Source organism: Physcomitrium patens, chromosome 4, assembly GCF_059467195.1.
Source record: "Physcomitrium patens ecotype Gransden chromosome 4, ASM5946719v1, whole genome shotgun sequence".
Lineage (NCBI taxonomy): Eukaryota > Viridiplantae > Streptophyta > Bryopsida > Funariales > Funariaceae > Physcomitrium > Physcomitrium patens.
Genome location: NC_143413.1, coordinates 11,068,724 through 11,092,942, shown reverse-complemented (window position 1 = coordinate 11,092,942; position 24,219 = coordinate 11,068,724). Strand labels below are relative to the sequence as shown.

Here is a 24,219-nt window from a genome sequence, read left to right as displayed (position 1 = left end):
CTCTTAGTTATACTTTTAGAAAAGTCAAGAGTATGAGAAATCTAATCTATTCAAGGATTGTATTTTTCTAACTATGATAAACCTAAAATAATTGAATTAGATGGAGATCTAATGATATTAAATACCACAAAGCTATTATGACTATTAGTTATTACTTCTATAGGAAGGATTTCATGAGTAACATCTCTAGAAGATAAGGAGCGACCATCTATGACTTCTATATGAATATGTTTAGTTTTCCTTACTAAAGGTATGTTAAGTCTTTTAGCAAATTCTTCATCTAAGAAACATGCTGAGGTTCTTGAATCTAATAAGACAGAGTCTTTGTAATGTATAGGTCCTAAAATAATATTTAATATAAAATAAGAAGAGGATTTTTAGGAGAAAATAAGACCTTCATTAGGTATTGTATAAGATTCCAGCTGCATAATCTCTTTTGTAGCTGGACAAACTTGTTTTTTGATATATTATCTTCTTTGACGTTGATACTCTTTATTTTATAATTCTATAATTCTTTGGATAATATTGAGCAGTATGCTTAAATTCTCTACAATATAAGCACAATCCTTCCTAATGGCAATGAGTCTTTTCTTATTCAATAAGAGATTTGAAAAGTACCACATCAATTTGCATATCTTCTACTTTTGAATATAGATGTTGAAGAGGCATTAGTATTGTCATTGAATTATAATAATGTTGAAGCCCACTTATCCGACTCTTAGATCAAAATTTGGAAAGTTGATAGTCACATTTTATAACAAAGTGAATTGCTTGACTCAATGTTTGAGGATCAAGTAAATCGAGTATCAATTTTTTACCTCATATTGTAATCTATAGAGAAATTGGCTAATAAGTGCAACATCATTCCACTTGATATTAATTACAAATTATCAAAATTGTGAAACATATAATATTATGGATCGATTGTCTTGTCATAAAATATGGATCTTATTGATTGTAACATGAATTGCATCATTTTCTCCATACATAGATCAAAATTCTATTAAAAAAACCTTCAAATTATCTAATGTTGGATCTCGTTACTCAAAAAAAGATGAAAACCACGATAATGTTGAACTTGAAAGAAGTGTACTAATGAATCTAACTTGTGATCTTGGAATTGGATAGCTTTGGATTTGAAGTTCAATCACAAGTTGTACTTGATTCATAAATTCTAGAAACTTGGATCTTGAGCCATCAAACTTCTCAAGGAAGACAACTCTTAGTTCTCTAGTATTGGAAGGATGTTCTACCATAGGAAAAAGGATATGATTGGATGCAGATGTTGAAGAAGCTCTAATCATATCTATATCATCACTTCCTACCATTCTTATTGCTCTTTGTGATAGTAAACTGAGTTGATGGATTATAAGCATTAACTTCTTCAATTGCTCTTACATTTGTGCCATTGCACTCTTCATTTCAATAAGCTCTACCATGATAATATTTAAAAAATAAATATCTAATATTGCTCAAGACAAGCAAAAATCTGAAAAATTTGTGTTAAAAGAAAAGTTGTAAAATAACAATAAAGTAATATGTATATTAAAAAAAAACTGGAATGACTATTACCAAAAGACAAAGACACTAGAGACTCTTAAAACAAGACTAAAAGTAAGAAAGGAGTTGATAATGGTGAAGAAGGCTTCACTCTTGCCTCTATATATATCATCTAATTAGAAGCTATGTGGTGATATTCTATAAGACCTCTAATATGTGTTGACTTTGCAAAACACATGCCTTAGCTAATAAGGTAAGTTTTCTATATAGAGGCCATATAGTTAGCTTGTTCTTCAAGCTACTAACATGTGTGGCACATGGCCAACTTGTTGACCAAATTTCTAATCTAAAAAGTCAATTAAAGACACATATAAAGTCAAAGTAGTATCTATGTAGCTTTTAGAAAGCTTCTACAGAAGATATTATAGAATTAATCTAATTTTATCTACTATTATCTAAATCATGTAGATAATTAATAATTTATATATGTATGTTTGGAATAATAGGTGATGTTTTGATAATGTTGTGAAAGAAAAAAGAAATGAAGTACTTCAACACCTTCATAAGAGTCAATTTTAGATTGTCTAATTCATTTATAATTATTTTTTTTATAGAATTATATTTTATTAATAATAAAATATAAGAGTCTTAAATTAAAACACAAGATCAAATATTTATTTTTAAAAAATAAATTAATAAATTTTATATGATGAATAAAAATTGATTTAATATTTTTTTTTAATAATGGTAGTTATTTTTGGAAATTTTAATTAAATTATTATCGTAATTTATTAGATTATATTACATTAGCTTAAATATTAAGAATTTTTAAAACTATAATTGAATATACTTTAAGCCATAACTATGAAATAAAATATATAATATATCATAGCTTATATAAATCCATATCAAAACAAAAAAAAATATTAAAATATTTTAATAAATACTATATCTAATATACAATTAACAACTTAATATAGTTTTTTGATACAATAAATAATTTAAATTAAACCAAATAAACCATTTTATTATTCTAAACTTTTCAAAAAAGTTATAGTTAATACTAGAATAAATATCAACAAATTATGCAAAACCAAAAAGAATTTATTATTGTAAATGGTGTTTAACTACATATTATTACAATAGTTCTATCAATTCAATGATATATATTTTTAAAATTAATTTAAATGTGTATAAGAAGTAGAATTATTTGAATATTCTATTAAATTTTGAAAAAGGTTTTTTAACTCTATCAATTGAAATCAATAAAGTCTTGACTTCCTTCTAGAATATAGAATCATGAATAAGTCTAAATTATTTAGATAAGTAAATATTTAAGTTTAAATAAAGATGCTATGTGAAGCAAGCTTCATATTGTTTCTTTTTGATAAATTTGTAATACTAAAAGTATTGTAATTACTCCATGTATACAAAAGGCCAATGCTACTAATAAACATTCTTTTACTTTTTTGGAATTGTATGTATGTCCAACAAGTCTAGTAATTTAACCTTGAACTAAGCAATAGCTTTTGTTGAAGAATGAAGGATTTTTTTATAGAAAAGTTTAACTTAGAAATATTGTATGTTTAACTAAAACTCTTATAAAAACTTTTAAAAATAATCAATCATATGGAGAGTTGTAGAAGAGATGATTTTATAAACAATTTAGATACAAACAATAATCTTGTCATTAATATTGTTAATTGGTTTTTTTAAAATAATATATTATAATATAAAAGAGATACATGTTGATGTCAAATCAATGTAGTTTGCAACCAAGGATAATATCAAACAAAATATAAATGCATAAAAGTATCTTTTCCAATTGTTTGGCAAACTTTAAAAAGAAGATATATTTTTTTGATTGCATTTCTAGAATAGGAATAAAAATCTAATAGATGTATATGTCTATAGAATATAACTAAAAACTTATATATATATATATATATATATATATATATATATATTTTATTGACATAACTATTTACAAGCTAGTATAGTCTAAGATAAAAATGAAAACAATGCTACTTATTGTAAATTAAATATAATATTTTAACAATTTTTTTTGTTCTAAAAGATTTACAATATTATTTTATGATTAAGTATAAATTAAAAAATATATATTTCTTACAAAATTTCAATAAGAAAAATATGTAGAAAATTTTAAAACTAAAATTTCTAATTCATTTAAGTGACTAATAACTTTTTCTAGTTAAAATGTTCAAGGTTTCTTTGTTCTTTTCTTTTCTATTTTCATTTTCTTCCTCAAATGCATGCTTTCTATTTTTTCTTCTTTTTAATATAGCAAGAAATGATTTAATATGTTTTAAACTATGTTTAATAAAGTAACAAGATTTAAAGTTGAATTATGGTTGGTTTTTATTCAAGGAGTGAAGAACCGTTTTTTTAAAGTCCAGCAAAAGAATGATAAAAAATAAAAAATAAAAAATCTATGTAAACTCAATTTTTAAATTTAATTCTATATATATATATATATATATATATATAAACTGCATACTTGCCTTTAATTATTTCATAATAGATACTGAACTTAAGAATGACAACAAAAAATAAAATAAAATAAAATTCACAAATCACAAATCACAAACAAAATCACAGAACATATTAGTCTTATTGGTACAAAAAAGATGTGCTTCACACATACACATCAAAGTTTCAACCCAAAAATGTATGAGCCACAATCAAGTTAACAAAGTAACTAATCAAGGTACCCCACCAATTTTTTGTGGCACATTGATTCAGCATGTTATGGATGAGATGGGATCAAGCACTTGGATCCCAATACTGAAAAGAGAGAGAGAGAGAGAGAGAGCTTTTAAGCTTGCGTCTTGATTGAGTGTAGCAGCATCCACTACTCTTGCATAAAATAAGTAAAATAATGATAGAGTTGTGTGTGGGTTTTCTGGGAGCATTGTATCATGTTGGTGTAGGCTAATCCCCCTTCATACAGCACACATTTGAGCCATATTTTTCCTCTAACCTTTTAATATATTTTTGCCTAGAAATGGGACAAAACAGGAAACAAGGACTAGTTGCTATGGATAAGATGGGACACACATGGTCTTTTTCTGTTCTGTACTTTTCATTGGATGCTGCTTAGCAGTTTTATTTACAACCCAAGGGATTTGCTTTCCAATCCATTCTGCTATCTTTCCACTTTTTTGTTGGAGAAGGTATCATAATCAACAAAACAAAACAGAACAAAATGTGAGTACAGGATGCTTTGGTAATGGAATTGAAACAGAAATTGCAGAATGCATGTAATGTATCATATAGATATAGATATATAATTTTTTTTGCTTAAGTTTCATGTAGTAAATGTACTATATGAAAGCACAATAACTTATAAATTAATAAATCAAACCATAATACAAGTCACAATGTTTTAAGTTACCAATTTTTGGCTCACAATGCTTGGAAGTCAAGAAAGACAAAGACATCCATTCCAATCATGGCTATGCCCAAGCTCAACAAATTGGAGAAAAACGAGTATTATAAAAGACTATAAACACAGCAGCAGCAGCAGCAGCAGCAAATGTTCAAAAATAAATTCATCAATAAATACCCAAAAGTCTCAACACAGGGATGATGTTGATGGTATATGTATGTGTTACAGAGAAAATGTGCCAAACAGGAAAGGAAAGGGGGGGGGATATATGGGGTGAGGACTAGACTTGTAATGAAGGGAACCGCGAGGGAGGGGGGGAGGGAGAGTCCCGGTGAGTACATCAAGACAAAGCAAGCAAGACCACACACACTCACACACTTACAGACTCACAAGAAGTAGTAGTGTAGAAACAGGGCTGTCTCTGGGCCTGCCTGCCTGCCTGCGTGCCAACCCACCTGCAGGGAAAGGGGGAAAGGGGGAGGGGATGAGGAGGGCAGAACAAGGAACCATTACTTGGCTGCCAAGTGCGCGGCCTCGGCACCAAGTGCGCAACCATCGTATGAGGAGAGAGAGAGAGAGCCGCTTTTGCAGCAGCAGCTGCAGCCCCCTACTACTCCCTCCTACTCCCCCCTCCCCCTCCCCTTCCACCTGGTGGGGAGGGGGGGGGGGGGGGCCATAAAATAAAATGAAACTACTGCAGCCACGGAGTGAGTGAGTGTGGGAGGTACCTACTCCTTCCTCCTTCACAGTGGAATGGATGACTGAATGAATGAATGAAGGAATGGATGGATGGAGCGTAGATTCGGGTTTCCCTCTCTTCCTTCCGCCCGCCCGCAAGCCCGCCAGCAAGCCCGCCAGACGGCCCACATGGCAATAGCAGAGAGCAGGCAGGGTTGCAACCTCTGTGCTCGCGTTGCCGTTTATTTTTTTTTAATGGAGCGGGCTTGTCAAGGCAGGCTCTCTTCCCTTCCTTCAATGCTTTCATGCGGCCCCGTCACCCAATCCCTCCTCTCCCCGTCAAATGGCTAACTCTGACTGACTGAGCATTATCCATAATTAGCAGAATGATTGTGCTGCTGCTAATCGGGAAGGGAGGGGAGGAAGGTAGAAGGGGAGAGAGAGAGAGAGAGAGAGAGAGAGAGAGAATGAGCGGAGCGAGTGACGACAACCGTGCCTCATGCTCCCCTTAGTTATTTTCAGCCCCGCCGTCGCCTCCCCGATGTCTCGACGCTTCTTGGAGGAGGAGTTGCTTACGAAGATCACTGAGTGACTGCTGATGCTGCTAGTTGTTTTGCCGAAGATTTCGTGAGCTTGGGGTTTTTTGAGTTGCTGGTGATGTCGCAGGGGAGCAGTGCGAGGAGGATGCTGGCGTGATTAGAGATGGAAGGAGTGGGATGTTGCGATTGTGACTGCGATTGCGACTGCGAGTGTGATTGTGAGATTTGTTTGTAGTTGTGGAGAGTGCTGAGTGGGAGATTTGGCTGGGACGTGGAGAGGGAAAAGAGCGGAGAGTGCAGGATGGAAGGGGGGCAGAGTGAGCGGAGGATATATCCTGTCACGGCTGCGGAGTACAAACTGTTGGAGGAGATTGGGCAGGGAGTGAGCGCCACAGTTTACCGGGCGATATGCTTGCCTTTCAAGGAAGTAGTGGCTATCAAAGCTCTCGATTTAGAGAAGTGCAATAGTAACTTGGTACGTGGATTTGATTTTCGATTTTTCGATTTTTGTAAAAACAATATTTATTTTTCTGGAATTGAAATTCGAGGTATCATTCACCTAGTATTTGAATTGAGTGGAATTCGAAGGTTTCCAGAGACGATTAGCGTTTGAGATCACCAGTTAGTTGAATACGTCTTCGAAGTGAATTTTTGAGATTTCTCTGTCGTCGGTATTCACAATTCTGAGTTGCCGCTTGTTGACGAGTGAGTAAGGAGAAGGGAGGAGCTAGGGTGCCGAACTAGATGAAGAAACGTCTTCGTCCTTAAAAATTTTGCGGTTCTAAGAACACCTGTTTTACAATATTTTTGAATCGCATTTGAGTCGCTTTTTGCGACAATTGCAACCTCTAACCTTCTCATTGCTTTGTGGCTTTGTCACGAAACGAAAATGCTTAATAAATTTCGTTTATCTTCATCAGTCGCTAGAGAGAGGCTCCAGCGAATGATTCGGTTCAAGTAATGTAGCTTGGTGATAGTCTGGTGCAAATATGACATATGAAAGCAGAGGATGATCGAAGACATACAGCCTTAGGGTTTTAGGTGCGAGTGACCTTGATGTACATGCTAACTGATGCTTAGGTATTCACGAACTTCGTTGCAACCTTGAGGTGGAACTTGGCTTCTGAAGCGAATGAAAATCTAGTGTTCCAATTTATTCCTTTTTCTATGTCTTGAATCGCCTAGCTTCACTTTGGTGGTGGGAGCTGTTGATGTTTCTTTACCTCAAGCATGCTAACAATCGAGAAAAGACGCATTCACATGCATTTTAGTAACTCTTGTGCCTACTCGGTCAACCTATCATTTTTTCCCTTGTCAAAATCTTTGGACTGAGGGGATTCCTGCTCTTCACATTCGAGCTTGTTATGTCTACCTTTTGGTCAGACTGAAGGCGTGATTGAATAAGCTGTTAAATGAGTGCGTTTCTTCCCTGCATGTTATTATTTTTTTCGTTAAAACTATGACAAGATAAATTCATTGAAACTGTAATGTGCAGGATGATGTTCGTCGAGAGGCAGTAACAATGCGCTTGATTAATCATCCTAATGTGGTGAAGGCCTTCTGTTCTTTTGTTGTGGAACAAACTCTTTGGGTTGTAATGCCCTACATGGCTGGGGGTTCCTGTCTTCATATAATGAAGTCGGCTTTTATAGACGGCTTTGAGGAGCCTGTCATTGCTACCTTTCTAAAGGAGGTATTGAAGGCTCTTGATTACCTTCATCGCCATGGCCACATCCATAGAGACGTCAAGGTAATAAATTAAAATAAAATATCGAGAACTGCGATTGGAGGTTGGCCGTTACATGTATAATGTGCGGAATAATCCATTTTTATCTGGTCTGAATTGGACAGTTCTCATTGCGAGCTTTAGCGTGGCTATTTTCAATTACCAAAACTGAAGTTTTCTGTTTGTTAATACAGCACCGAAATAGAGTAATAGGTTCTGTTCTGAGAATGTTCACGTGTATTTGTTAACAGGCAGGAAACATTCTGGTGGATGAAAAAGGTGCCGTGAAACTAGCAGACTTTGGTGTCTCTGCTTGCATGTTTGATACAGGCGATCGGCAACGATCAAGGAAGACCTTTGTTGGCACTCCTTGCTGGTGGGATTTCTTGGTTAACTTCGCTCTTTAATATTGGCAAGGATTCCTTTCTTTCATGTTGTTTGCTGTGTGTCTGGCACAGCATTTAATCTTCCGAGAACAGTTTATTTTAGGTTGTCACCTGCGTTTCGCAAGCGACTTTGTTATCAAATCTAGGTGAACATCATTTCATTAGCTTCTGCTTAACTGGCTCTCATCTTGCGCAGGATGGCACCGGAGGTAATGGAGCAGCTTCATGGCTACGATTTCAAGTGAGTTATTCATTTCTTGTGGATTTAATGTATCCGTCTTCCTGGAAAATGTTAGCTCTTGGGATGGTTTAGAGCCAAAAGGTGAAATAGGTAGTCGATTGTAAAACAGTTCTCTGAGAACTTGTATTGCATAAACTATGTTTCATGCAGTGACGGTAGGTGCTAGATGGTATAAAAGGCTTATTATTTACTTACGACTGAGTCACATACCCGGATTTTATTTATTTATTTATTCATTTTTCCTGTTATTCCCATTTGAATGCCTGTATACATGGGATTTATTATTTTCTCTATACATTTGCTATAATTTTACATACCTTCCTAGGAATGGTGAAGTTGATAAGGTAATTTATTACATAGAATACATTAACATCAGGATGGTACTTGGGCTCTTGGAAATTGGCTCAGTTGAAGTTTGATGCTTGAAACCTCTACTGTGTCTCTGAATTTGGCTTGATATGAGTTCCTGGAATCATTTGTGAAGTTTTTTTTCCTTTTTGCTTCTTTGTAGAGCTGATATATGGTCTTTTGGAATAACCGCCTTGGAGCTTGCGCATGGACATGCACCATTTTCTAAGTATCCGCCGATGAAGGTACTGTTCATAGTAGTCGTAAACAACTACTTTGGGTAGAAGGGACTTTATATCGATTAATTCATGGGTGGTATCTTCTTCTTTCATTGCCTTTTGTAACTTACGTTAGAAAGCTTTGTCTCAGGTTTTGCTTATGACACTTCAAAATGCGCCTCCAGGACTTGACTACGAACGGGACAAACGGTTCTCTAAGGTGAATATTACTCGTTTACGAATACTTAAATTGTGCTTTTTGATCTTTATTTACTTCATGCGGATTTAAACTTCACATTACTAGTTCTTGAGGTCGTACTTTCGGTGGTTTGCATAATGTTGCTCTTCGAGGTATTCTTTTAAGTACTTATGGCTTGACGATTGCACTTCTTCTCAAGTGCAGTCTTTCAAAGAGATGATTGCAATGTGCCTGGTCAAAGAACCTTCCAAACGCCCAACAGCAGAGAAGCTACTCAGACATTCTTTTTTCAAGCATGCCCGAACACCTGACTACATCTGTCGACATATTCTTGATGGTCTTCCATCTTTAGGAGAAAGAATCAAGAACTTGAAGGTATTTGCTATCATCTGAAAAAATATTTGAGTGCAATAAGTGTCTTTGAATTAATCACTATTTGTTGTGGACTTTGTCTGGGGCTCGAGTTTGAACATTACGCATTGAAACTATATGTCCATCTGTGTGATGTTTATCGATTCAGACTGAAAAAAACTCTTCTACAGAATGCTGATGCTGCCCGTATGACCCAGCAAAAGAACCTTGACGAGCAGGAACAGAGATCCCAGGTTTTTTTTATGAGAGACTCCACCTTTATCTTCAAAATGTTTTTTTGTTATAATTTAAAATTTCCACCATTTCAAATTTTTCCGAGTTAGTTTCTGTTCTGCTTCGCTCTTACTGGTTGATGTCTTCATTGTAGACTGAATACAATAGAGGAGTAAGTGCGTGGAACTTCAATTTGGAAGATCTGAAGGCGCAGTCAGCTTTGGTACGCGGCTGCTATCTTTTATCAAGTTGTACTTGTCGCTTCCGACATTGTTTGCTTATTATTGCGTTTCTATATAGTAATATTTGCTCATTGACAGTGACATTTTGTCGATATGCTATGCTACATACAAACCACTTCTTTAAAGGTTGAACTGGAACGATTTCAATTATGTAACCACTTTCTCCCCTTTCTTTCTGGTTCCAGATTCCAGATGATTCAGATGATAGTCCGCCGCAGTCAACGAAAGCTGAATCTCCAGAGCCTTCTCACTTTCACTCTCCACAGTCAAGACACGGGGATTTTGGAAGTTCTCCTGACAGAGTACAACCGTCAATTTCTATGCACTCGTCACAAGTTGAAGCTACCAGCGATGTAAGTTTGCGTTTAGTTGAATTTGACCACTGTCTGATATTAAATGTGAACTGGGTACTATGGGTACTTCGAATCATTATTAGCCGAGCAATTAAAGCTTTGAACTGGAGGTAGATAATTCAATACTTTTTCTGAACATAAACCCAGAGGCCGAAGATCCTTTAGCAAGGGTTCGAGTAGGATACTTCCCAAGCCTTGTCGAATCTGCCAACACTTCCATTAGCTAAGAGTACCATAATAAGTTGTTCAGCATGTATTGACTTCTGTTTGCTGAGGTGAATTGCGTGTGTAGAATGGTGAGTTTTTGGCAGCTCCTCGTAATTCCTACTCATCAAAATCTGCAGTAAGGTCTGTTAATAACCGCTTTATTCTTTTTGCGCTAGAGATTTTCTTGTCTACGAAGCACCTAGTATTTAGAGATTGTTAGGGATTATCATGGTCATCGTACACAAAGTGATGCACATCAACCCTTGACAGTAATGTTAAATGACCGCGTGATTTAGATATTTTATAGAGTGTACAGTGCTCATTGTCTGGATATGCTGACGCAAGTTATAATTTTAGGAAGGTATATTGTTTTAACAGTTTGAGACATGAAATGTACGTTGGTATTTTTCAGGTCTGCTGGCGTGTCTGTAAGGAAGGAGCCAAAGCACATGTGCGGAGTAATCTCTACGTTTGAAATTATTATACTTGTTTCGGTCTTCCTTGAATCATGTCAATAACCTTCTTTTCGTTTCTGTTGGAGTTGGGTCGTGAAAAGTTTTCCCATCGTATTTGACTTTTGATGTTGTGGTTATTTCAGAGGTCGCTTCGATGTTTTTGAAGATGACAACGACATGGAGAGCCCAGGTTGGCATTATTCACCTAGTCGCCGAGGGTTTGAAAGAGATCAAACAAGGAAAGAGCGGGAAGACACAGGCTCTTATGAAGATCGGGGACGAGATGACAGTCGTAGAGGTGGTAGTGGTCCTCTTGTACCTGAAAGAGTTTTATGTGGTGGACGCGGACGAGATGATGAGCGAGACAGGTCATTCATTTTCACATGCCTCATATCCCGTTATCTAGTTTCGCTTCACATTTGTGCACATGTTGTGTTGTCGATTCTTCATGAGATTCAACTTTATCATTTTTGACCAAGTATTTCGCTAATATTGGAGTTAGTGCATCGTTTTTTCAAATCTCTGCATTGTTTTTTCACCATTCTGTCGGTTTAAAGGTTTAGCTGGCTTAGTCACCTTATACGACGCCAAGGAGAACCTTAGCTGTTGAAGTCGGAGAGTGGCAAAAGTGCTAACTCGCACATACTATTGAATTTTCTCGCGGACATATGCGTCGCAGATGTTTGACGCATGTTAACCCAGACGCTTTTCTGTACAGGGAGCATCGGCATGGAAGAGTAAGTGAACGCGGATCCTTTAGCGGACCTCTGTTGCCCACCGGTGATCATCGACTATCCAATGGTGTTTCCAGGCCTCCTACTGGTATATAATTTATTCTCTTAAATATCTCTTCTCTTGGGTGTTGCAATACACTGTCATTGAACAAGGTAGTTTGCCGTGGATCCTTGGACAGCAATGATACGTCTATACGGTGTGCTATGATAGGAGAATAGACAGGCGGTGTAATATTAGGTTGGACTGATGATGGTTTTGGCAAGGTGACCTTCTCATTTCATGTATGATACTCAAGATCAGTGTACACATACGTGCCTGGTTGACTTGTTACAGTTTCTAAGGATGCGTTGGAGGAGAAACTTAAGGGACCTACACTGAAAGCGCCAATTGTTCAGAAAGGTCGCTTTTCAGTTACATCCAACGATGGAGGTGTAGAGGTATGAATGTACTAGTCGTGGAATTATTCCGTGTACACTTAAGTGTTTTGTACATCGTGATGGAAGAGTCAACCTTGAGAAACAATTTAGGTTTTTATTAATTTTCTTTTTAATTTAATTTCCTTTCCCCTCCCTTCCCCTTTCCTCCTCACTCTTCTCGTTTCTTTTAATCTTGTATTTCAACTTACAGTTGTACAGTTTATGGGTTGTGTAACTTTTATTTGCTTCTCCTTGACGGGTTCCTTCTCGATATGGCATTTAAGAGTAACGATTGTCTGATTTTCACTGCTGTAGGACCTACCACATGTTAGCTCACGGCGAAGTACGTGCTCACAGGTTGGTTGGACTGGCAACTACTTTGATTCACGCATCAATCATTCCTAGTCGACTATTTCCCATCTTTCGCTGTTGAATTTATGTTGATAGGTATAGGATTTTCGAGTCCTGTATTCATAAGAGGAATGTGTATATCTTTTTTTATATAGCTTTCCTAAAAATCTATGAAAGTAGGCGTAGTTTGCAAAATGCCGAACTACTAGTCCCAGATCACAGACATGTACACTTGTACACAGACATTCCAAGGACTTGGTCCTTGGTCTTCAATTGTAGATCTCCGTGTTTATCGTGTCGTCATAGGTCTTCAGAATTTAGCATGAACACGAGCTGCAATAGAGCATTTTGTGATCGTCAGGCAGGTTTTACGTATCAATCCTAAATGCTGCTTGTTCAAGTGACATAAAATCTTGAGTTACCAGTATGCTATTCAGCCGCTTTGGGTGTATGTGCATGAAATGAATCGTGCTTAAAACTTCTGGCTTTACACATGTGAAACCACACACCAAGATGAGACATAGAATCTGGGCGCTAATGAAATCGTGTCTAATGCTGCAGGGGTCACAGCAGCATCTATTTGCCTCAGCATCATCATCACATCTTAACGGACTATCTGTACCTGCTGCCGCTATTGTACCTCACTTGCAGACTGCACTTCAGCTCGCTGTCATGCAACAGGTACTTCCTTTTTCCCTACTTTTCTGTATGCGTCTATCTTTTTTTAGAATATATGGTACTTGTTTGATCTCAAACAGGTTTAAATCACCACGTAATTGTCTCCTCATCAATAATTATCTGTCTACATTGTAGTGCATGCTCTGTCATTTAGTGGCTTTTCTGTAGTTCTCGGAGTGCTCATGCAGTTGGTTGAGTTCTGGTTAGACGCATCATGACCCGGCTGAAACCTAATGCAATTATAACATTATTCAATTGGCAGGATGCTCTCGTGAACATTCTGAGTGGCATTAATCCAAGCGATTCTTCAAATTGTAAGTTTTTAATTTATATTTCTAAAAATAATTGATACATCAACAGAATATATACTAAGAATCTGGAATGATGGCTGTAATTCATGAGCTGGCTTGGAACAGTGTTCTGTGTGAGGGAACTTCGGTACATCCCAAGCCTAGTTTCCGACATAGAAACCGTCTCCAAGCAATGTAGTTTGAATTGGTTGAACATGCATAATTATAGTAGAAAATCCGGTTTTGTCTCTCTGCCGTGATGCTGTAATGGATTATTTACACACTAGGCAGTATAGAATCATTGATTATAAATATTTCCTCTGTTCACAGGTTTTGCTTCGTGGTGTGTTAGTTGAGTATAATGCATCTGCTTTCGAATCTGTTGCAAAACGAATGTGTGAACCTCATGTTCCAAGTGTTCGATTGCATTTATGGATGTGTGATCATGCGTGCTTACAAATTATGTTTTTAATTTATAATTTCTTTTTCCATTTGTAATTTCTCAGCCATGAAGTTACACTATGCCTCGAAGCGAAATTCGAGTTTCAATTGTGGCAGTGAATGTTCGGTAAGCGTCTCATTCTTATTTTGTGTACTCGTTATATGTACTTGTGCTGCTGTCCGAAATAAGAAACTTGTGGTTCATTCTGTAGTGTGATTTTATTCTTGGATTGGCTAGCCGTCAATGAATTTTCGACTTATAATGTTCTGAAATACTATGTTGCAGATGATAGAAATCCTAAATGATAGGGAAAGGGACTATCTTCAGCAAATTTCTGACTTGCAATCCAAAGTTTCTCAGCTGCTTCAGGAGCAGCAGGTTATGAAAATGAAGAATATAACAGTAAGTTTTATCATATTGATGGTGCGCTTCACCTTTGTCCAATCCAACTTATAAAGCTATTAAGATAGCATGTAGAATGAGTAAATTTGTGATGAGTCAACGGTATGTGTTGCTATGATTTGTCTATTAAGCTATGGTTCTTCAATTTGCCTTTGAATGACAGCTAGAGCGGCAATTGAATGCAATCTACAACAGGGAGGAGGAAGAAAGAATACGCAGAGAAGAAGCTGCTGAGGGGGATGGATTACCGTTGTAAGATAATTTTGTAGAATACGAACACTGAAATTTGGTGATGGCGAGGTTTTAGTTTCAGCTAAATCCGGTACAATACGAAATGGAGATGAAAAATTCAGGTTTTTTACTTCTCTGGTTCCCATTCTGGGGCTGGTACTTGTCTATAATTGAGATGCGGATTCCGATCGTGCACGTCTACACTATGGTGACAAGCATATATTACGTCGTTCTCCAAAACTTGTTGTGGTTCAATCATGTCATTTATAGGGGCTGGCTTGGAGTGTAAGCTATCGCCTTCTGCTTAGGCTAATTGTGGCTCGGGTTAGAGTTTGCATTCGTGATTTTAGATAATTCTTGTGCCCCTACTTACGCATTGATAAAACTTTGAATTTAGTTTGCGGAAGGATATGGTTCTGTTGTGCTATCGTCGAACAGAAATGGAATCCTTTGCGTTATCAAGGTTTTATGGTTGTATACCTACCTATGAGCTCCAGTTCTCTTTTCATGAAGTATTGTTTATCTAAAAGATTACCGGTAATGTAGCTACATCTCAGTTACAGTGTCTACTCTGGAATTCAAGGTGTGCATTAAGTTTGGGTAGTAACGTCGTTAAAGAAAATTGCGCAGTTGCTTTTGAAATATCACCAGTTGAGAATAAATGAATATATATGTATATATATATATATATACACACACACGAAGCCATACAAAAGTGGAAGAATTTGATGGGGAAATTCATAGTGACCGTTTGAGATTGGTCCTTGGGGTGAATCGATACATATAACCATCAAATGTACATACTAACTTGCGCATTTCCAAGTTTTCAAAATGCTGGCGAAATTGTTAAATCTTTATAAGTTTACGATAATACTCCACTGGTGGTTTAACATGATACACTGGAGACTCGTGCTGAAACTTTGTTTCAAGAACGGTGCCGATTATAAACTAAGCTGGAATTTTCCATTTTCACAAGAGTGGCTTTCAAGTGTGGAGACGCTTTTACTCTTGAATGCTAATGACTTCACTAATGTAACCTCAGATTACCAAGTGGTTCTCTGCAATCCGCTCGCTTTTACATTTAACTCTTGACTCCCATGATAGTAGACAAAATGCAGGAGTAGTAACTATGAATGCTTCGGAATTTTGGACAATACCATAGCAATCAAAGTTCTTGTAAAATCCATTTGCATTTGTGGTTTTCATGATGTCTAGACATGAAGCACTAACCATTTACGGCATTACAAACCAAACAGTGTAACTGGTAGTGAAGGAACGATAGGCCTTTAGAACATTAGGAGGACTAGTTTAGCTTTTTGATGCTGCCCAGGTTTCGAAGACAAATGCAAATGTCAGCATCAATTCGTCCACCTCCGAAGCGCACTAAACAATCGAGCAGCTTGCGTTGACATTCTTTTGACAACATCCAAATGAAGCAAATCAACTACAAAGATCGTAACGAAGATGGGCTAACACGAGTGTGAACATTAAGAAGTAATGAGAATCATGATCCGCAACCTAATTGCTTCATACAATTCTGGGAAGAGAACAGAATGTTCGGTTGCCCACGTCAAGCTGCAGCACTTTGATAGCCCTCAATTCTTTGCTGGGCAAGCGCAGACAATATACACGTTACAACTCGCGCCATATCCTAGTTTCTATGGAATCCTGTAATCACTCGCAAAAACGAGATAGTTTCTTCGCCAGTCCTCATTCCCACTCTCTTCACTGGCCGCACTCTAGTGCTACATCTCCTGCTCCTTCATTGCTGCCTCAATTTCCAAGCTTAAACGAATTGACGCACATGCGGTATCGAAGGAATTTTGCGGCGATACCCCAAAAGAGAGCTTAATGTCAAGCGATCCCTTAACCCCCAAAAAATAAAAGAAAAAAGAAAAGAAAGAAGAAAGTTCGTCCGGTAATGCCATGTCGTAAACATAGTCGTGTGTTTAATGAGCTGCTTGCATCCGACGGTTGCAGGAGGCAAAACTAAAGAGCAACCAGGGACACAGGGTGACCACAAAGTTCGTTTGATGAAGGGTATTGAGTAAGGCTGGAGCTGATTCAAGACATGTCTGATTGCTGAATAAGGATATTCATCGCTGAAATAGAAATGTTTATAGACAATTGATACAAATAGTAGACATCTTCATTCACCCTCTTTAATCAAGTGTAACATGTGGATTACCCCACAACTTGAATCTGTTGGAGAAGTTTCTTAAGAGAGAGAGAGAGAGAGAGAGAGAGAGAGAGAGAGATGGAGAGCTTGATTTTTATGCACGCTATCGTCCTGCAGGCGAGCAACTTCATGATCAGAGTCTCGATCCTCAGACCAACAGGACACTCATCAAGAGGTATACTGAATGGACACTCAAAGAACGAATAGCGACAACGAATAGTGTCGAGTGGATCTTCCATTCGAGCAACTTTTCTTTGAGAAAAACCTCAAGTGGGTGGCATGCCACTTCATTGAAACAGACACGTCATCCTCTGGGTCGTTCCATTTCTTCCTCTCGAGGAGGCACATCACCGAAAGTGGCATCTCCATCCCGACCCTTCCGTGATCTCCTGCTTCAATACACCTACCGTTGTTTAACCACAGACTTCTCACCAGCCGCTCAAGCAAGTAATTTGCACTTCTTGTTGTAAGTGTCACGTAATCTGTCACAAGTTTCTCGTCTGTGAGGTTTGGTTTTTTGTTGGCGTCGATTTATGGCTGATTGGAGTTGATTTAGCTCATTGCTAAATGAGGACAGACTTGGGGAATGAGTGGGATATGATGTTCTTCAGAATCAGGAGCGCAATGTGCCTTGAAGTAGGTGATTGCGAATCTGTCGTGTGAGCATGAGATGACAGCTTTAATCTATCAGCTTGAATCTGAAGCTGTGTTCAAGCATTTCATAGAATGTACGAATGCTGAACACATTCGTGTGAGAACAGTATGAGCCGTGCGATTTGTTAGCTCTATTGCATAATGTGTAAGGTTTTCCAGTTTTCTCTAGGGTTTCGATGGTTTTGAATGCTACTTCCTACGTGATGGACTTAAGTGAGAAGCGATAATTATTTTCTATGCGGTTGAATTCCGATGGCAGGATTGTATAAAAAATGACCCTCTCTGCATATACTTACAGCACATCGTGCCCGGAATTCTGTTGCTTTTGCAGTGAAAAATTGTGAAAACTGGATATCATTACAGTTTTGAAGCCGAAGAGCCCAGTAGTCATACACGCTATTAAAACACGGTACTCAAGAATTTTGATTTCTTGTTCGCAGGTTGTTTCACTGTTGGCGTTCATTGGACATTTGGAGTGAATGATCGTAGGGAGCTAGAAATGTACAAACAAAGCACTATTAAATTATTTTAGCGGAAGATTCGATGATATTTCGTTAAGGGGAGTTGGACTCCGGAGGATTTAAGTTAGAAATCAAGCCAGTGATCCTGTATGATGCTCTGGGCTTGGGGATGGGGGGTGATTGGGTAGGGGAAGTGAAATTATCCTATTCGCTGAGTACATCGCCACAGCAATTCACAGTGCTATTTCTCTTTAACGAGGTTTCGAGTTTTGTGGTCTCTGGAAAGGATTCTCATGTAACCAAGGGATTGAAAAGTTCAGGGAAGTAGCCGCAAATTTCTGCACATTGCAAGATTGAGATGGGTAGAGAAAATAGCTTTCCAGAAGCTGAGGATTCCAGCGGTTTCAAGGATAAGAATAAATCTATAAAATATGATGGAATGGCCGAGGCTTGGAAGAGCAGAGATGGGTCGATTATTTCCAATGATGGGATCAGGCTTGAGAGAGAGGACAGTGAATCCAAGGCGGGGAGCATCATGAGAGACCTGGATCCTTGGACAGCCTGGTTTTACAAACCTCACACCGTGACGGTTCTTGTCGCTGGAGCTTGCCTTCTTGTGTATGTATTTTTCCTCTCGGCAATATTGATGAAAGAGACGAGCGATCGTTCCTGTAGTCGTTGTTTTCATATTGACAGAAACCCGGTTTGACTTCTTCAGACGCAGTTGTTGTAACGTATTTCCTTAAAAGATTACGGAGAACCTGATGTTGCAATTCGTTTGCGGAGATACCTTAGGCTGCGTAGCTGCTAATCCATCTTAACGCGCTTCCATGCTTGCTGTGCACATAACTGGATTGCTGATAGTCTCGCTGCTCATTGCAGTCGTTTGTATGCAGAAAGAATTCATTTTCTTAGCTTTTTGGTGATTCAACGTGTGGAGAAATAAATTATATCTGAATCTTTCATTTATTTTTCAAAATGCAGGTGGGCAAGTGGTGCGCTTCAGTCAGAAGAACATGATTTGGACGTAGTGACTAATGCCAAAAGGTGCTTCATGTGCTTTCCGTGTGTTCAAGTTGAAGCTCAATTAGTTATGCTTAGGTTCCCTGAACAGAGCCATTTTCATGATACTTGATATTTGATATTTGATATTTTCATTTTACATTTTCAGACAAATCACTGTTTTGGGTTTCTTAAATCGGTCCTGATGGGGTACTGCCTTTGTAGGGGTGTTTGGGCAACAATCGCTGTTTTCTTGGGCTATTGTTTACTGCAGGCTCCATCCACGTAAGTGAAATACTACTTTTATTTAATGACAGTTTACAGTTTCCTCTTGGCTTGTGTGGCAGCAGCCTTCAGATTTGACAGTGACAGGATGAAACCACTTTGTTTAGCTTTTTACCATTTGTGTCAATTTTGTCTTTACAGGATTCTGATAAGACCGCACCCTGCATTTTGGAGATTTATTCACGGAATAGCAGTAGTGTATCTTGTCTTCCTCACCTTTCTGCTCTTTCAGGTCTGGTTTTCACTTCACTCACCAACCTCTAGGTTCCTCCTTCGATGTGTCTTTTTGATGAATCATTGGGACGAATGCTGATGTCCATTCTTTTGGTGACATCATCAGAGCCCTCTGCACCATAATCTTCTAGGTTTTCTGTTTGTATAGCAGCTCTGTCTACTTCCGGACATGTCACTGAATTTGTTGTCAGAAGTCGCTCAGTTTCATTACGGATTTCTGCTTTTGTGATAAGTTACTGTAGATTGTGAATAGAGTATGCAACGCTTTGTTTATGCTCGCACTCATTTGGGATTAAGCTATGTGAGATCTCATTGAATGGTTTTCACATTTGTGGTTTAGAAGCGGGATGATGCGCGACAATTCTTGAAATATCTGCATCCTGACCTTGGTGTTGGTAATATTCAGGATCTACCCTTGTCATTTGTATGTTTCTTTAGTGTAATGTTATTATCGTAAGCCTACTTATGACCAGCAGCGAACGACATTATGCCCTTTCTTCTTGGTGTCTTAGCCATATAAATTTGATGTCTCATGACGATAATGTCACACTCGCATGTCTTACTATTCAAATTTTAAGTCTGAATTTTGAGAAGCTTCACTGTTCTGAGAAATTTGACATTTTGACTAGCTAGACTTTGTGACTTAACGTTCAACACATAATCCAAATTCTTTTGTTTTATTTTATCTTTCTTCCAATATGCGGCAGAATATTAGTAGATAACACAGATTTCTAACGGAACATTAATCTTATTATCTCCTTTTTTTCAGAGTTGGATGAAAGATCTTATGGAGCAGATTGTAGACTGTATACCCCAGAAAAGCCCAACAAGTTTTCCAATGTTTATGTGAGTATAAGCAGACCATCATATTTTCTTCAGTTTCCTTTGTGGTGGTTCTATCTGTATTGGAAAGTTCACAAGTTCTTGTTTGGTTATATCGTTTTAGTTCTTTCTGTTTTTTTGTGCGCCTTGTTCTCGAATGCGTGAACGAATCGTTGCTTTCGTATTATGCTTTTGTGCGCAGTAAGCTTACCGCTGAGCGGAACAAGTCTCAGTGGCATAAAGCAATGTTTTATTTTTTTACGTGCATTCCTCAGTCTGCGTTTTTGGAGCGGAAATCGGTCAATTATTAATTTTACTGAAAATGTTGACAATATTCGATAGGAATTTCTTCCAAGTGAAGGCTCAATTCTTTTATGTGTGGTTCTATACACATGACATTTATATTTTTCAAATATGCTTCTCCGCTCTATTTGCAATGCAGAATACCTTATTCGATGAGTTTGTCATAGCACACACATTAGGATGGTGGGGGAAGGCCATTATGGTTCGCAATCTACCTCTTTTGTGGATCCTTTCCATGGGCTTTGAGATGGCAGAGGTAATTTTCCTGTATTTTTATTCCTTATTTGCACGACTACTTCAGTTTAGGATAACATGCGGTTCTGATTTTCTGGTGTTGTGTGCTGCTGCGGAACGGATCCAATGCTTTGTACCTTTATGAGAGCTAATTGCTTTTCTAAATATTTGGCAACAAGACATTAATGCAATACTCTACTGAAGCAGTAGCAAATTTTTTGTTGTTCATTGAGCATCCAAAATTAACGTTACTTACAGTACATCGCATGGACATCTCTTGGCGGTTGCAGGTAACTTTCAACCATATGCTTCCGAACTTCAACGAATGTTGGTGGGACAGTATCATTCTTGATGTCTTCCTGTGCAACTGGATTGGTATGTCCTGCCGATCTCGTAGTTTGCAAGTTTGTTGATACAGGAACTGTTTAATTGTTGGATTTTAGATAATTTTATATATTGTTAGGTTGTTAGTTTATCCGAAATATAGATTATCGAGTGGTTGATAATAATGTTCTCTGAAGATTTTGAACCGTAAGCTAGCCCAATGAAGGCTTACGTTGAAATATGCAGGAATTTGGGCTGGCATGAAGACAGTAAAATATTTTGATGGAAAGACTTACGCTTGGGTAGGTCTAAGTCGACAGAAGTCTATTATCGGTAAGGTAGGCAACCTTTTATCTTCCACACATCAATTTTCGTATGGCATCTTTCTGCAATGAATATCCAATAACCAAAAGAAGAAAATAAAAGAGTCTTCTGTTACCATGGAAAATATTGGGACTACCACAATGACCGTTTAGCATTAACTTGAAGAGTTGATGCAAAGTGCTGAAAGCTTGGAGGTGTTGGGATAACAGGTTAGGAGGTCTCTTGGGCAATTTACTCCAGCCTACTGGGACAAGGATGAGTGGAATCCATTGCAGGGTCCTCTCCGGTTTGTTCAAGTTCTGACCTTGATAGTTATAATTTTAACAGTTGAGGTCAATGCGTTTTTCCTCAAATTCTGTCTATGGATACCACCTTTGAACCCGCTCAACACTTATCGGCTGATAATTTGGTGGCTAATTGCAAATCCTGCTATCCGAGAATATAATACTTTTCTGCAGACAAGGTAAGCAGCGATGGTCCTTATACCCCGTTGCTTGTTGATTCGCCAAATGTGCAAGAATTTTTCATTATCGGATACTCATTAACGTCAACATTAGGCGGATGTTAGATTGTACCGAAAGTCAGAGATGAAAAGCAAACCTAAAGCAAATATATTTTGAATTTTCAATAAGCCCTCAATACCTGTAATTGTCGGCTGTGATCTTTGCCTGATGCATTTGCAAACATGATATTATGCGCCGACTCCTTTCCTTACATATTTCAGGAAGCCTATTAAGAAGTTGGGAGCTTTCTGTTGGCTAGCTCTTGCAATAGCAATCGTGGAGACTCTCATCTGTATAAAATTTGGTCGAGGTAAGCCTTCTTTTGTTTAAACAACTACTAACCCTGATCAGTGTTTGTACTTGTTGGGATGCTGAGACCAAAGTGCGTAATAAGTGTTTTTTTTTTATCAAGGGTATTTTTCCAGGTCCTACGTCTGCCCTTCTGAATAATGTTGCCATACTGAGGACCTGTTATATATAAAGCTCTGACTGATGCTGGTGTTTGCATCCAGATCTCTACCCCAAACCAATGCCAGGCTTTGTATTCTGGTTCTGGACAACAGTGTGCATTGCTCTTGTCCTTTTTCTATTTACCTGGACAATCAAAATATTTTTTGATGGTAGGGGAGATGCCGATGAGACTGAAGTGGACCTGAAGAAATCCATGTAAGGACTTCATCTAGTGTTGGGTAGGGGGGGCAGCAATTCAAGTATGCTGGTTCCGTAGAAACTGCTGGAAAGGCTTTCTTTGCGCTGATTTGAGGAATAAATGTACCGTTTTTAGCAATCTTGTTCAGAGTGGAGATTGGTTACTGGTTATTGGTATCCTTAGCGAACTGGTGGCCATTCGATTAGAGTATGTTATGGCTCCTGAAACTGAAAATGTTTCTTTGAAGTCCCTAGATAATATGTCATCAAGTAGTTTCTTTTGGAACATTTGTGTGGGTAAGTTTCGTTCTCTTTTAGTGCAAACAATCATGAGTGTTGCATCTTCTAATACAAGTCTACTTGTGGCTAAATTGAAAGAACTACTACGATCTAAAAATAATCACATTTGTTGGATGTTTCCCTGAGAAAACTGTTTGTGTTGTATATTTATAACCTTTTTTAAAAAAATCAAAATCTAGCTATTATCTTACACATTTTTAGATTCTTATTTGAGACTGATTTAATACATAAGAACACCTTAAAGTTTTTATTATTTTGTATTAATTTTTATTTTATTTTATTTTACTTTTTGATATTGCTTATTGCGATTTTAAACTTAAAAAAAAAAAAAAAAAAAAAAAAAAACACTCAATGAACTTAAAAAATAAATTTACATTTAATATGTTTAAAATAAAATTTAAAAATAATATATAAGCTTATTTTTTGAGGTATTAAAGTGGACAGAAATTTAGCTACATTCTGGAACAAAAATCCAAAACAAAAAGTTAATCAAACAAGATTTGTGTTTGCAATCAGATGTTAAATAGAAGGGATATACCTAAACGTAATAAAAAAAGTACTTTGAATATTAAAGAAACCTTAAAATTTGATCATGTTTTATACATAAAAATAGTTTTAAAATAATTGTAAATTGAAGATGATACTTTAGACTTTCTATAAAGCTATTTTTTATATTAATATAATAAGGATGATTGATTGTATTTCAAGTTATGTTTTTACATATACAAAGAGAAATAAATAAAGAAAGAAGTTAAAAATAATTGAATGTATATATAAATAAATAGAAAATCAACTAAACTATTTTTGACGATATGTTATTTTTAGCAATGATTGATGTTTGTGGAAAATAATATTATTTAACTGTAATAACTCAAAAGAAAATTTCAGAATATAAAGACTCCAAAATATTTATACAAATTTTATAGGTATGTATGGTTTTTTTTTTTTTTTTTTGAAATTCATCTTTTATAAAATAGTTTTAATTTATGTTAATTAATTAATTTTGTTAGCAAACTAAGTTTTTTTCAATATAATATAAAAATAATTATGTAACTTATATTATTATTAACACAATCTTTGACTTATTTTTACAAAAGTTCTACAGATTAAAATCAAATTAACTCTCATAAACTAAGAATCTTAAATTATTAAGGGTTATTTGTTCAATAGATTTCATCTATAATTAGATACTGTATACCATTCTATGAAAAAAATTCATTGTATTTGTATGATAAATTTTAAGTTTTAAAAATGCATATGAAGTTGTTAACTGAATGTACAAAACCATGCAACTAAAAAAAAAAAAAATTAATGT

At 36.8% G+C, this 24,219-nt stretch overlaps 2 protein-coding genes across 5 annotated transcripts; both read left to right on the top strand.

Moving 5' to 3' along the window:
• Positions 1 to 6,113: 6,113 nt before the first annotated feature.
• LOC112281292 (uncharacterized) lies at positions 6,114 to 15,089 on the top strand. Its single transcript, XM_024517639.3, has 21 exons — positions 6,114 to 6,601; positions 7,622 to 7,876; positions 8,104 to 8,228; positions 8,435 to 8,479; positions 8,991 to 9,072; positions 9,197 to 9,265; positions 9,449 to 9,619; positions 9,787 to 9,849; positions 9,984 to 10,052; positions 10,257 to 10,424; positions 10,717 to 10,772; positions 11,044 to 11,082; positions 11,230 to 11,454; positions 11,805 to 11,908; positions 12,155 to 12,258; positions 12,553 to 12,594; positions 13,150 to 13,269; positions 13,529 to 13,580; positions 14,063 to 14,124; positions 14,284 to 14,400; positions 14,564 to 15,089. The coding sequence occupies exons 1-21, from the start codon at positions 6,428 to 6,430 to the stop codon at positions 14,654 to 14,656; spliced, it is 2,235 nt and encodes a 744-aa protein (XP_024373407.1). The 5' UTR covers positions 6,114 to 6,427; the 3' UTR covers positions 14,657 to 15,089.
• Positions 15,090 to 16,663: 1,574 nt separating this feature from the next.
• Positions 16,664 to 22,890, top strand: LOC112281293 (CDP-diacylglycerol--serine O-phosphatidyltransferase 2). Of its 4 annotated transcripts, none has more exons than XM_024517644.3 (14): positions 17,139 to 17,276; positions 17,796 to 17,873; positions 18,246 to 18,543; positions 18,910 to 18,972; positions 19,153 to 19,212; positions 19,354 to 19,444; positions 19,787 to 19,841; positions 20,216 to 20,292; positions 20,711 to 20,827; positions 21,096 to 21,180; positions 21,376 to 21,467; positions 21,663 to 21,916; positions 22,178 to 22,266; positions 22,469 to 22,890. In XM_024517644.3, exons 3-14 carry the CDS (start codon positions 18,284 to 18,286, stop codon positions 22,624 to 22,626), a joined length of 1,401 nt encoding a protein of 466 aa, XP_024373412.1. In that variant the 5' UTR covers positions 17,139 to 17,276; positions 17,796 to 17,873; positions 18,246 to 18,283; the 3' UTR covers positions 22,627 to 22,890. The 4 variants fall into 4 exon arrangements, with proteins under 4 accessions (XP_024373408.1, XP_024373412.1, XP_090105852.1 ...); XM_024517645.3 differs by lacking the exon at positions 17,139 to 17,276 and adding an exon at positions 17,427 to 17,538; XM_024517640.3 differs by lacking the exon at positions 17,796 to 17,873 and having other exon boundaries at positions 16,664 to 17,276; positions 17,905 to 18,543.
• Positions 22,891 to 24,219: the final 1,329 nt, after the last annotated feature.

Bases quoted from the DNA above. Each gene is read 5' to 3' on its own strand.
- LOC112281292 (XM_024517639.3), top strand. From the start codon at position 6,428: ATGGAAGGGGGGCAGAGTGAGCGGAGGATATATCCTGTCACGGCTGCG. The intron at 11,455-11,804 runs GTCATTCATTTT...TTTTCTGTACAG, and splicing joins CGAGATGATGAGCGAGACAG to GGAGCATCGGCATGGAAGAG. The intron at 11,909-12,154 runs GTATATAATTTA...GACTTGTTACAG, and splicing joins TGTTTCCAGGCCTCCTACTG to TTTCTAAGGATGCGTTGGAG.
- LOC112281293 (XM_024517640.3), top strand. From the start codon at position 18,284: ATGGGTAGAGAAAATAGCTTTCCAGAAGCTGAGGATTCCAGCGGTTTC. The intron at 19,842-20,215 runs GTAATATTCAGG...CCTTTTTTTCAG, and splicing joins GCATCCTGACCTTGGTGTTG to AGTTGGATGAAAGATCTTAT. The intron at 20,293-20,710 runs GTGAGTATAAGC...TTTGCAATGCAG, and splicing joins ACAAGTTTTCCAATGTTTAT to AATACCTTATTCGATGAGTT.